General features: G+C 36.9%; 1 protein-coding gene across 3 annotated transcripts; it reads left to right on the forward strand.

Annotated features, from left to right (window-relative positions):
- Positions 1-3,382: 3,382 nt before the first annotated feature.
- On the forward strand, positions 3,383-13,169 carry LOC110930856 (serine/threonine-protein phosphatase BSL3). 3 transcript variants are annotated; one of them, XM_022174241.2, is made up of 22 exons: positions 3,383-3,684; positions 3,774-4,305; positions 4,889-4,949; positions 5,062-5,140; positions 5,249-5,328; positions 5,406-5,500; positions 5,588-5,687; positions 6,602-6,671; positions 6,954-7,055; positions 7,155-7,236; positions 7,446-7,625; positions 7,733-8,009; positions 8,757-8,985; positions 9,070-9,240; positions 9,753-9,991; positions 10,090-10,174; positions 10,266-10,364; positions 11,162-11,361; positions 11,445-11,520; positions 11,607-11,742; positions 12,431-12,570; positions 12,654-13,169. In XM_022174241.2, exons 2-22 carry the CDS (start codon positions 3,900-3,902, stop codon positions 12,735-12,737), a joined length of 2,991 nt encoding a protein of 996 aa, XP_022029933.1. In that variant the 5' UTR covers positions 3,383-3,684; positions 3,774-3,899; the 3' UTR covers positions 12,738-13,169. The 3 variants fall into 3 exon arrangements, with proteins under 3 accessions (XP_022029933.1, XP_022029934.1, XP_022029935.1); XM_022174242.2 differs by having other exon boundaries at positions 3,837-4,305; XM_022174243.2 differs by lacking the exon at positions 3,774-4,305 and having other exon boundaries at positions 3,385-3,684.
- Positions 13,170-13,621: the final 452 nt, after the last annotated feature.

Below are 13,621 nucleotides of genomic sequence, written 5' to 3' on the forward strand. Positions count from 1 at the left end.
GTATTCTTTTTGTGAAAAGTGAAGATGGTAAAGAGAAAAATGTGGAGTGGAGTGGAAAGTTTGGAGTTCTTGTGCAACGCGAAAGTGCGAAATAGAGGGATGACGAAACGAAAAATGGAAATGGAAAGTGGGAGTTCTTGTGCGGATTGAAACTGAAAATGAAAGAAAGGAAGAACGGCTAAATATTTTAGTTGGAAATGGAAAGTTAGAAAGAACGTGGATATTGAGAATGGAAGTGACGATGAAAGGAATTGTTTTAATGAAATTCTTTTTATTTTAAATGGATTTGAGATGGAAATTACCATTTTACCCTCATGTGCATTGCACATGACAGTTTTTAACTGAGAATTCTAACCAGGTTTGGGCCTAAAGGACAAAACGTGCAAGATTTTGAAAGGTTAAGGACACCGCGTGTAAAATTTTGGCCAAAAGGACAGCGCCTGCAATTTGATATAAACATAAAGGACAAAACTTGTAATTTACTCTAAAAACTAATTAAATCAAACTTTCACCTTGACCCTTCAACTTTCAACTCATACGAGTTTTCGGATTAACTTTCAACATTCCATCTTAATCCAAAAACTAGGCCCAAACTTTCTTCACTTTGTACCACCAAGGTCTTGAATCCCAAATAGCACTCCCAACTCTTCAATTTCTATAATTAATTTGTTTTAGTTCTTTCTTTTCAATTGTTTAAAACAAAGTTGTTTAACAGGTTCTTCACGCTCATCATTCAAACCATCCACCTTACTATTAGATGCAAATTCATTCATCACTTTCTTTTCTTGAATTTTCTATCTTCAAATATTTGTTGCATCACTTATTCAATTGTTAAGTTCTTATTCCTCACTTTTCTTTTCTTTCTTTGGTTATCCAAACATTCCTGGTCATCTGACTTTGACCCAAAACTCGCAGTTGGGTTAGTATTTTTTTCTTTATCAGACCCTCTTGGGCTTTTCTCTCTGAGTATACTTCTTAACTTTTCATTCGGTTCTAATTTTTCTTCAACAAATGCTTGATTGTTAACTTTCACATACGGTTCTAAATGTGCAGATTTGTTATTGTATCATTCCTTTTGTCTAATACTAGATCCTTTCTCTCATCATCATGATCAGTAGCAGATTTATTGCTTCGTTGCTGCTCACTGATCTTTATAAATTCTTTATCTTCAAGGTTGTTTAATTCAGGAAAATATACCTGAAGATTCATCTTCTCTTCTTCTTCAAAGCAATTCTTTCTTTTTCTTTATTCAACCATTCTTTTTCTTCACTTTCCACAACAGCTTGCAAAGCTTCTTATTTCTTTGTAGCTTCCCGAGCTTCTTTCTTATGAGTTTGCTCTTCTTGAACAATTGCATAATCTCTCTTTCTCAACGATCTCATCCAATCTTTCTTTCTCAGCGGCTTATTGAGCTGCTTTTTCATGTTCTTTCTTTCTTACATGATCAATTCCAAGAAATTGAATCTTCAAGGCACGCCATACTTCCTTAGCATTAATGAATATGCCAACTTGTACCAAGATGTCATCCGGCAGGGTTTGACATATGTACCCCAATGCGGTGTACATCTTCGTTTCATCTACAACTACATCGACTCGAGGTTCAATAACGTCCCAAAAGTCATTGAAATCACATGTAAGCTTATGACCCGTCGAACGTTTACGTACTATATATAAACCGTCAATACATACCCATATCTATTACTACCCATTTATAATCCATCAACCCATTTACAGCCGCATCCATTTACAACCATCATCTCACTTGACACATTTAGATACAAAGAACCACAGTATTTTAAGAATGTATAAATTATGATTGATATTAATATATGAATTTTGGTTATGTTCATTTAAACTCACAAACCCGACAAAGTAGCACTAAGGTGGTGACGGTGGTGGTGGTGATGTGCATAAAGGTACACTTTGTTCCTGAGTTTACCTAAGGAAAGAAAATAAGGAAAATGGAATTTGGAGGAAATCGAAAAGAAAAAAACGAAGGAGAGTTTGAGGCTAAATTGCATCCTTTCAAATTGGAAAGAAGCAAAGAATAGAGAAGATAAGAGGAAAAAAAAGAAAAGAAAAAGAAGGGAAATAAAAGAGTTATTTTTTATTTTGTTAAATAAACTCGGGAACAGAGTGTGCTAGCAATGGTAAGTGAGGAGGAAATTGTAATTTCTTTACGAGTAAATTACTTTTTGAGTCACTGTGTTTTAGTGGTTTTAACCACTTCAATCCGTAATTAAAAAGTGCAAAGCTCCGAGTCCCTAACCACTCATTTTGTAACATTTTGAGTCCCGGTGTTTCCGTGGTTTTAACCATTTGAGTCTAAAATAAAAAATACAATTGTTAAAAATTGAACTCAAAACGTTATAAAATAAGCGGTTAGGGACCCAAGGTGTTAAATTTTTTTATTCAGCAGTTCCGTTCACAACGCATCCGTAGTGATTTAAAAACACATATAAACACAAACTAAATAACAAAAGAATTTCGCTGCAACGCGACAAACTTGTTTAAACCTAGTTTAATTTAATGTAAGAATGAATTCTAAATTCTAAATTCTAAATTATATATACACTTAAAAGGCCATGTCGGTGGGCTAATCTGACATAGCCAAGTGTCTTCTGGTTGGTCAAAAGAATTATTTGCTTTTAAGCCTTAACTTTTCTAATTTACATGTTTAGTCATTCTATCATAACTATCATAACATACATGTTTAGTCCCTCTACTTAATAAACTTTATTCCTCATTAGTTAACTTTGCCAATATACATGTTTAGTCCATCTAATTTAACTTTGTTGTCCTTCTACTCTAGCTTTCCTAATATATATATATATATTTAGTCCCTCAACTTAATAAATTTGATTCCCCATTAGTTTACTTTGCTTATATATATGTTTACGTCATCTACTTTAACTTTGTTGATATACATATTTAATTACTCTACTTTACTTTTATTTAGTTAAGTATTTCTCCTTTTAGAGTTTTTTTTCTCCCTAACGTGATGAACCAAAGCCAATCCAACTGAATAATATTGTTTCCGCTATTGGTATTATCAGAACCAATATTTTTTCTTTTAGTATTTCGTTTGTTAGTGTTTTTTATACATATGTGGACGTTTCAATAATCCTTTTCCAATGATTTTATGTTATCTCTTTCGGTTGCTATACTAAGTGTCGGTACTATATTGATAATCAAGCTTCCGACGCAACGCGCGGGGTAAAATTTCTAGTTTTTTTTAATAATGTTATACCCAAACCAAAATATTTTTTCAAGAAAAGCAAAAGTATCTGTAAATCAGCAATTATTCATTATTTTTCTCTACTTACATATTTAATCATCTAATCCAATACACGCACCTAGAAGCGCGTATACTCCACTCTCGACCTTCTCCTAACCTTTTGATTTGAAAAATCCTCTTCCTCGTGCACCCAATCAGCCGTACCCAAACGAATCCAAAGCCGGCGATCATTCAACCCTCGCTCCGCCGCTCACCGCCCCGTTCCGGCGACAATAACAACATCCCAAACCACACTCAATCACACCTTTTCCTTTTTTATCATAAACTTTCTGCAGAGTAAAAAAACCTAATCCAAAATTGAGCGATAATTAGGGTTCTGTTGTTCTAGACAGAGAAAAAGAATCTCCGATTGATTCCTTGAGAGAGAGAAGATTCTAAACCTAAAGGTAATAACACCTAACCTAACCTAAAGAGCATTTACTTTCATTTCTCTTATCGGAGCTTTTGCTGATTGAATCTCGAATCTCGAACCTAGGGTTTCGTAATTTAAGTTAATCGGAGGATATGTTGTGCGTATTAATGTCATGATGTTGATCAGGAATGTGAATTAGTGAGAATTCAAACTCCGATCTAGAGAATAACGGTTTTGAATCGGTGAATAATGGATGTGGATTCGTCAATGACGTCATCGTTGGAGGTTGATCATGGTAGGAGTGAAGGTATAGATGGTAATGGGCCTGTAACCGAGGAGAGGGTAGAGGAGGGGCCGTCTGCGGCTGGGGAGGAGTCTCCGGCCTCGCCGGCTTCTCTGGCTCAGCCGGTTCAGTCGACGGTGGGCGGGCCCAGGCATGCACCGAATTACTCTGTGGTGAATGCGATATTGGAGAAGAAGGAAGATGGACCGGGTCCGAGGTGTGGGCATACCTTGACGGCTGTTGCTGCGGTTGGGGAGGAAGGATCGGCTAATTATATGGGGCCGAGGCTTATACTCTTTGGTGGTGCAACGGCTCTCGAAGGCAATTCGGCGAACGCTGGGACTCCTACATCGGCAGGAGGTGCCGGAATCCGTATGTTTCTGCCTTTGTTATCTTAAGCTAGAAGTTTTCATTGTTGTCTGTTTTGTCAATGATGATATATAAATAAAAATGCCTCAATGGAATGTTTATTGTGTATTGATTTCAGTTTTATTTTGATTGTGTTGACACTGGATTTGTAGAAGGTTATAGATCTTTTGGATTCTGAACCTAAGTGTTTCAGTTACATAATGATTGATTAGTTAACTCTAGGACATTGATTTAATCAATCTTAATTAAGACACGTGAATCTGAAGCTTTTTTTAAGCCGAGACCTTTAAATCACATCCTTGGTTTGGCTACTATCTATATTCAGCATTGTCACGATGCGAGATATGTAGTACTGAAGTAATTAGTTTAATGCCAAAAATATGAATGTCGTTGACTTTAGGTAACTACACAGTTATTCTGCATTCAGTTTGTGTATAGGTTCACGTTTAGAAACTGAAGTTGCTTTTAGATAGTTAATTACTTAATCAAATTTCCACATAATATAGAACTGTAGTATAAGATTTGCTTTTCATTATCAGTGAAACATTCTTCTTATTGCCTGATCCTATGTGTTTTGATATCACAGGTCTATCAGGCGCGACCGCTGATGTGCACTGTTATGATGTATTAACAAATAAATGGTCTAGGTTAGTGTTTTTTCATAATGAGTTATAAGTCAACTTTTTAAAATATAAAATGCTTGCTTCCAAGTGAAATGCAATCTTTCTACAATCCAATAAGCTACCGAGAAATTTGCAGAATAACTCCCTTTGGAGAACCGCCTACACCAAGGGCAGCACATGTGGCAACTGCCGTGGGTACAATGGTCGTCATTCAGGTGTGCTAGTTCGAAACTGCAGTAACTTTATACAAATTTCTAATTCTAATTTCTGCTAATTTATTTACATTTTAGTTATATATATTGTTTTTACTCCCAACAACATAGGGTGGAATTGGTCCAGCTGGTCTGTCTGCTGAGGATCTTCACGTTCTTGATCTAACACAACAACGGCCTCGATGGCATAGGTTTGAATTTGAAATACGTGATTCTTTATTTGTACATATCTGCAAATAGGGTTTTGATAAATTGTTTACTTTCGTAGAGTGGTGGTTCAAGGTCCAGGTCCAGGCCCACGGTATGGGCATGTAATGGCTCTGGTGGGGCAAAGATATCTTATGGCAATTGGTGGAAATGATGGTCGGTCTCTTCCAGTGTATTGCTTTAGCTGTGAAGGTTTTTGGGTTTGTTTTAACAGAACTAATGCATACCATGCTTTATAAACAGGAAAACGGCCTCTTGCTGATGTTTGGGCCCTGGATACAGCTGCAAAACCATATGAATGGCGGAAATTGGAACCAGAGGGGGAGGGTCCGCCACCATGCATGTATGCCTAATAACATTCGTTTTGCTAAATTAGATAATGTTATCGTTATGAGAAATAATCATTCTTTTCATTAATCTGTTTCTGACAATGATATAACATTTTTGTGCTTTCTTAAAATCGTGGACAATTAAGTAATTAACCAACAACTTTCAAGCTAACATTAACAAAAATTATTTCAAGGTAATCAAGCAACAAGTTTCAAGCTAACATTAACAAAAATTATTTTAAGGTAATCAAGCAACAAGTTAGAAGCTAACATTCAGATAATCAAGCAAATAATCAAATAACACATCTAACCCCATGTGTACTCGAGCGTTATACAGGGGTGAAGATGGGCATGGCGCCCCATAGCGCCTGGGAACACCGCCCCCAGGGCACCATGGGCTGATTTTTTGGGATGACCGTGATGACCATAACGAGAAAAGGGGGGGGGGGGTTATGTGAGTGAAGGTGGGTTGGGAAATATGTTTTGTGGGGTATGTGGTGGGGGTTATGGGGGGTTATGTTGGATGAAAGGGTGTTATGACTACACATGGTCTAATATCCCTGGTAAGAGGGGCGGTCGTCTGTAGGCTTGCTTGTTAGGCTAGTTAAAAACGCCTCGCTCGTTTAGCTCGAATTATTTTACCACCAATTTGTAATTTAATTGTTTATTAGGTTAGTTCCATAATTACTTAAAATGAGTATTAGAAGACCCATTACATTTCTTGAACTTTTGATAACTTCGTATTATTCGATAGGCGTTGTTGATAAGCTGATAAAGTTTTATCAACCAGATGCTTAGCATGTTAGACAATTTTTTACATTCCGGTTTGACCAATTAAAGCTAATGTTTATTTCTTTCCTCTATGTTTGCTAAAATGATTCTTATCATTTCAAGCTCGCTCTCATTTGATTTTTCCACTTTGACGCAGGTATGCTACTGCAAGTGCACGTTCTGATGGTCTTCTTTTGCTTTGTGGAGGACGGGATGCAAATAGCGTGGTGAGCAATATGTTATAGTTGCACGCAAAATTGTCCTTGTAATCTCCAAAAAAGTTAATATATAAAACCCTGTGAAATGTACTGAAAAAACCCTAATGACTTAATTCGTGAAAAGATGAAGGAACCGTGTTTACATTTTGTTCAAGATCTTTCATTTTCTGGTGGAAGTGTTTTGATTGCTAATACTTTACTCATCCCATGAAACCACGGGTTTTTGATGCTTAGTTATGCTTTTGTGTTGGCCACAACTAATTGGTATCGTTTGCAATACCATATCTGCAGCCTCTGGCAAGTGCTTATGGACTTGCAAAACACAGAGATGGTAGGTGGGAATGGGCAATTGCTCCTGGGGTTTCACCATCTCCTCGTTATCAACATGCAGCGGTTCGTTTTCTCCAAATACTAGTTATAGTACACATACTAACACATACCCAAACAAACACACGGAGTGCTTATAGGTGTTTGCCCATTTGTTGTGTTTAGGTTTTTGTCAATGCTAGGCTCCATGTATCTGGTGGGGCCCTTGGTGGTGGTCGCATGGTGGAAGACTCATCTAGCGTGGCAGGTGTGATTTGACTTTAACCTAACAAAAATATAGGCTTTATTTTTTGTTTTTATATAATGGAAAGATAGCCGATTTGGATTTGTATAAACTAGAAATAATAGAATGTTGAGAATCAGTTACCGAGGTGTGTTCTGATTTTAATTTTGGATTCCTTTGTATGTTTTTTTCAGATGTTTTTCATTTCCTTTTTTTTGCATTCTTTTGTGTAGTTCTTGATACTGCAGCAGGAGTTTGGTGCGATACAAAGTCTGTTGTGACTTCTCCAAGGACTGGTAGATACAGTGCTGATGCTGCTGGCGGAGATGCCGCGGTTGAATTAACAAGGCGGTGTAGGCACGCGGCTGCTGCTGTAGGGGATTTAATTTTCATTTACGGTGGTTTACGTGGAGGTAAGACCTGATCTATATTTTCAGTTCTCTCGATACACTAATAATTCACATTTTCAAAAAAATCTGGTACTATGGTGTTTTATTTACTGTTGCTTTGTTAACTGCAGGGGTATTGTTAGATGATCTTTTAGTTGCTGAAGACCTGGCTGCTGCTGAAATGACATCAGCAGCGTCACATGCAGCTGCTGCAGCTGTAGCCTCTAATGCACAGGTAGGCGGGAGGCCACCTGGACGCTATGGATTTGTTGAAGACAGAACGAGGCAGCCAAATTCTGAAACAGATGCTGACGGTGCAGTCGTACTTGGGGATCCTGTTGCTCCGCCTGCTAACGGTGACATGTATACAGATCTCAGCACTGAGAATGCCATGCTCCCCGGCTCAAGGTAGTTTATCAACTAGAATTGTGCTTAATTTCAGCCTGACCAGTTTGACCCATTACCAAACTCACTTAACCCACACATTTAGACTTGTATTAGTTGAAGGACATGCATAAGCTTGATATTGAGAATAGGCCTGTAATCTAATCGAACCGAACGAACTCGAACACAGGCATGTTCGTGTTTGTTCATTTAACTTTAACCGAACACGAACGTATAATAGAACATATTTTTTTGTTCGTGTTCGTTCATTAAGAAAATGGGCGTGTTCGTTTATGTTCGTTCGTTTGTTTAAAACCTAAACGAACAAGTCATGAACGTAAACGAACATAAACAAGCAAACATAAAACAACACAAATGACCAAACATAAAGTAGCTTTTTTATATAAATTATTGATTAGTTACGATAAGTTATATTGGAAAGCTCGTTCTTATTATTGGAACGCCCAATATTCAATTAGTCATAATGTAAGTAGTTAAAAACCTCTTTTATGTTTATATATATATAAATATAACCTCATATGTATTTATTAAAATGTTAACAAACATAAATGAACATAAATAAACGAACATAAATGAATGAACAACACGTGTGTTCATGTTCGTTCGTTTAATTAAATGAACAAATAGTTTTGTTCATGTTTGCTCGTTTATTTAATAAACGCGACCTTCCCGCCGAACAAGTTTGCGAACAGTTCACGAACATTCGGTTCGTTTACAGGCCTAATTGAGAATGTCATGGTTCATGCGCAGGAGATTAAGCAAAGGAGTTGAATATTTGGTTGAGGCATCGGCAGCTGAAGCTGAAGCTATTGCTAAAACCCTAGCCGCCGCAAAAGCACGTCAATCTAACGGTGAAGTTGATCTGCCAGATAGAGACCGTGGAGCGGAGGCTACTCCTAGTGGGAAACAAATGATAAAACCTGATTCTGATGTTGTAGCTAGTTCTGCGCCAGCTGGCATACGTTTGCATCATCGAGCTGTAATTATTATTTTCCTAGTTTTTTACTGTTTATATTGAGTGTGTATAGTGTGTACAGTGTATCTGATTTCCATGGATTTACAGGTGGTAGTAGCTGCAGAGACGGGTGGAGCATTAGGTGGAATGGTGAGACAGCTGTCAATAGATCAGTTTGAAAATGAAGGCAGGAGGGTTAGTTATGGGACCCCAGAAAACGCAACTGCAGCAAGGAAGCTTCTAGATCGGCAAATGTCAATCAACAGTGTCCCCAAAAAGGTAAAGAAAATTCTAGAGATTGTGTTTCTGTAAAGAGTTAAATGTCATTTTCGACCCTGAGGTTTGGTCAGTCTTGCGACTTTTGTCCAAAGGTTTGTTTTTCTGTATCTGGATCCAAAAGGTTTGAAATCTTGCCATTTTCATCAAACTCGTTAACTACATCCATTTTTTCCATTAAGTCAGGGGTATTTCCGTCTTTTTTCCAACTTAAAGGGCAGTTCGGTCCTATTCACTTTATGTAAAAAGACCGAATTGTTATTTAAGTTAACAAAAAAGACGGAAATACCCCTGACTCAACGAAGAAAAATGGATGGAGTTAACGAGCCGGATGAAAATGGCAAGATTTTAAACCTTTTGGATCAAGATGCGGAAAAACAAACCTTTGGACGAAAGTCGCAAAACTGACCAAACCTCAAGAGACTAAAATGGCATTTTACTCTTCCATAAATATGTCTACTGTTTTTGGAAAATAGTTAAAGCCGCTTGCATTCTCTCTTTCTACTTTTCTTCAGGTGATTGCTCACCTATTGAAGCCTCGTGGGTGGAAGCCACCTGTTCGCAGACAATTCTTTCTGGATTGTAATGAGATAGCTGATCTTTGTGATAGTTCTGAACGAATATTTTCAAGTGAACCTAGTGTTTTACAACTTAGGGCTCCAATCAAGATATTTGGTGATTTGCATGGGCAATTTGGAGACCTCATGAGACTTTTTGATGAGTACGGATCCCCATCTACGGCTGGAGACATAGCGTAAGAGATCCTTCTAGAACATTCTTATTACTTATACAATTATGTCCTCTTTGACTTCTGACAGTTGATATGCTAATTTTTTATGCTTTAATCATTAGATATATCGATTATCTCTTCTTAGGAGATTATGTTGATCGAGGCCAACACAGTTTGGAAACCATTAGCCTTCTGTTAGCTCTGAAGGTACAATCTGCGTCTCACTTTTGTACCAAAAACTGATTTTTAGCTTTGTAAAACATGATTTATGCATTTTGCAACTGGTGAAATTTTGTAGGTTGAATATCCACACAATGTTCATTTAATTCGTGGGAATCATGAAGCTGCAGATATAAATGCACTTTTTGGCTTTCGAATCGAGTGCATAGAGCGAATGGTAACATCATGCTATTTGTTTTGTTTATTCGGTTTTAGTTTTGAGGTTCTCCTTTTTTAGTAGAGGTGGAAAGATGTGGGTTACGACTTAAAATGGCTTTTTTTTTTTTTGCATGGGTACAGAAGGATCTTGACTGGTGATCCAAAACTCTTTCATTATAATTTTTTTTAGCATGTCAAATATGATTATAAGTAGGGGTGCAAACGAGCCAAGTGGCTCGTGAGCTGCTTGAGATCGGCTTGAGTCTGGCATGTGAAGCCCGCCAGGCTCGTCGAGCCTTAGTGTAAAATTAAGTTTTATTAATATTTAATAACATTTACCCTTATTTAAAGTTGTCTAGGAAACGAGCCGAGCCGAGCTTATTTAAACTTGTTTGCGAGCCGAACCCGAACTTAAAAATAAGCTTGTTTTGTAAACGAGCTCGAGCTTCACTTATCGAGCTCGTGAGCCTAAACGAGTCTATTATTTGTATTATTTCTATTTAATATATTAATGAATAGATAATAAACGAGCCCAACTCAAGCTTGAGAAACTACCAATGAGCCGAGCTCGAGCCTGGTCGAGCTCGGGCTCAGCTCGGCTTGTTGGCACCCCTAAATTTATAAGTTTATATCATTTCATTAATACTTGCTTTATTAATAAAATGGTTTAGGAGAATTTCTGCATTAAAATTACATTTTGGGCGACTTTTGATCTGTTAAACCAGTGATAAAATTGAACCTCAGTTGATCAATGCGTAAGATAATAGGTAGAAATTGTTATTTCTAATTTCAATGATCATAACTAATTATAAACAGGGTGAGAGAGATGGAATCTGGGTATGGCACAGGATAAACAGATTATTCAACTGGTTGCCACTGGCCGCGTTAATTGAGAAAAAGATTATTTGTATGCATGGTGGTATCGGGAGGTCAATTAATCATATTGAGCAGATCGAAAACCTTCAACGGCCGATCACGATGGAAGCTGGTTCAATTGTACTTATGGATTTATTGTGGTTGGTTCTTTGTTCATCCATTGTTAAAACTGAATTTTATCGAATTAGTCTATACATGTTCTGACGGTTAGGTTCCTGAATAGGTCTGACCCAACAGAAAATGACAGTGTGGAAGGACTGCGACCAAATGCCAGAGGTCCTGGGTTAGTTACTTTCGGGGTGAGTGTTGTTTCTTATTAGTTATTATATATATGAAAAGATGGTTCATAATTCGTAATTCATTTGCATATGCATGGATTTGACAGCCTGATCGTGTTATGGAATTCTGCAACAACAATGATCTCCAACTGATTGTACGTGCACATGAATGTGTAATGGATGGATTTGAACGTTTTGCCCAAGGACATTTGATTACCCTCTTCTCAGCCACTAATTATTGTGGTAATTCTTTCGTTCGATAACGTTACAATAAGATTCAAAATTTTTATAATAAAGCTAGTTAGCAGGTCGTAACTGTGTTAATTTGGTACACTGATTTTTTAAATACAAGCTGCAATGCGTACTTTACAATTTAATTTAACATGATCATCAAGTAAAAAACACAAATTGCCAAATAAAAACACTCCCAATATGATATTTCGTTCAAACGATTCGCTAAACATATATATTACCTAAAAAAATGTCAAATACAATAATCACAAAACCAAACCGTATCAACCAATCGTATAAATTAAAAAGTCAAATCATATCAACCGAACCGAATCTTTTTAGTTCCTCAATCAACCAATGAAACACCGAAACAAAAAAATCATGTTCACGACAAAAAACAAAACATAAGGGAGGAACTTTAGACTTTTCTGTTGTGAATTATGTATAAGTTATAATTGACATTTTTTTAATCTAATTCGGGTTAATTGGGTCAATCCGATTAACATTTGTTAACCCAATTACCGACCCGGATACTATTTTTGGGTTTCGGGTTCCATTTTGTTCGGGTTAACTGGGTAACACCGTAATCGGGTTTGGGTTAATTTTATTAGGGTCGGTTGTCGGGTTTAGGTTAAAAAAACACCCCTAGACACATATCTAATGATACGTACTGAACTTTGCCAATTGGTGTATTCTCTAGGTACCGCAAATAATGCAGGCGCGATATTAGTGCTGGGTAGAGATCTTGTAGTGGTTCCGAAACTTATTCATCCTCTGCCACCAGCAATTTCATCACCTGAAACTTCCCCTGAACGGCATATCGATGATACATGGATGCAGGTACGTTTTCAAATCCATATTTTCATCACTTTATTATGTCTTATTGATGTTATTAACATGAACATGTTCTTCACATGTATTAGGAGCTTAATGCAAACAGACCGCCAACGCCAACTAGAGGCCGTCCACAAGTTACAAATGATCGTGGTTCTCTTGCATGGATGTAGTTGAACTGTTGAAGTATCGTATAATCACATCTCTATAATCACCCAGAAAACTTTGCTACGGTTGGTTCATTCAAGAGCTTTCAAGAATTTGTTCAACCGTATCCTCCCAACCTGACTCCACATAGTTAGTAAAAATGAAGATTTGAGATCACAAAAAACGCAGCAAAGGCGGGTTAGCAATCCCTTTGTGCATTGGCAAAGGGGGAGTTTTGATTTTCATTGCTGGTTTTTGTTTTACATGATTTTTGTTCTTTGGTTAGGTGTATGATTTGTTTATTTTTGTTTTGTTTTGAGTTTTGTTAAAAAGATAGAATGAGGTTGGTTATATATATGTCTGGAAAGAAGGTGATGATTGTATCATAGTGGAAGTGGTGGTGTTGTGTTTATGTACAATGTAACATTTGTGTGAAGATAAAAGACTAAAAAACTTCATTTGTTTTGCTGTTGTTAGATGTTCTGATTAAGAGGGATTGATCTATAGAGCTAAAGTAAATATACTTTATTTTTTAAAATATAAATATTTTTAGGATATTTAATAGTGTTTTATTTTCAGAGCAAAAGCACGTTAAATTTTGTTTTTTGAAAAATTAAAATGCTTTAAATTGTTATTTGGGGAATTGGCCTGTAATAATCCCACCTAGACCTTATCGGCCATTAATAATCCCATCTCAGAATATTCCCCCCACCAGTCCCACCTTTCACCTATTTTTCCTACGATGGTCCCCCGTTAAAAAAACTTAACGGAGTTAAGCTTTTTTCCAAATTACAAACAGGTTTTTTAGTGCTTTTGATCAGAACAATGATACGAGTCCATTGATGTAAAACTTATTTCAAAATGGTGCTCCAAGTGACTTGATTTTGGTTAATTGGAAATTTAAACACCC

This window comes from Helianthus annuus, chromosome 3, assembly GCF_002127325.2.
Source record: "Helianthus annuus cultivar XRQ/B chromosome 3, HanXRQr2.0-SUNRISE, whole genome shotgun sequence".
In the NCBI taxonomy this organism is placed as follows: Eukaryota; Viridiplantae; Streptophyta; class Magnoliopsida; order Asterales; family Asteraceae; genus Helianthus; species Helianthus annuus.

What these genes read in the sequence shown, in the direction of transcription:
- LOC110930856 (XM_022174241.2), top strand. Translation starts at nt 3,900, where the DNA reads ATGGATGTGGATTCGTCAATGACGTCATCGTTGGAGGTTGATCATGGT. An exon ending in TCAACAGTGTCCCCAAAAAG is followed by an intron (nt 9,241 to 9,752) that starts GTAAAGAAAATT and finishes ACTTTTCTTCAG; the next exon opens with GTGATTGCTCACCTATTGAA. An exon ending in TCTACGGCTGGAGACATAGC is followed by an intron (nt 9,992 to 10,089) that starts GTAAGAGATCCT and finishes TTTAATCATTAG; the next exon opens with ATATATCGATTATCTCTTCT.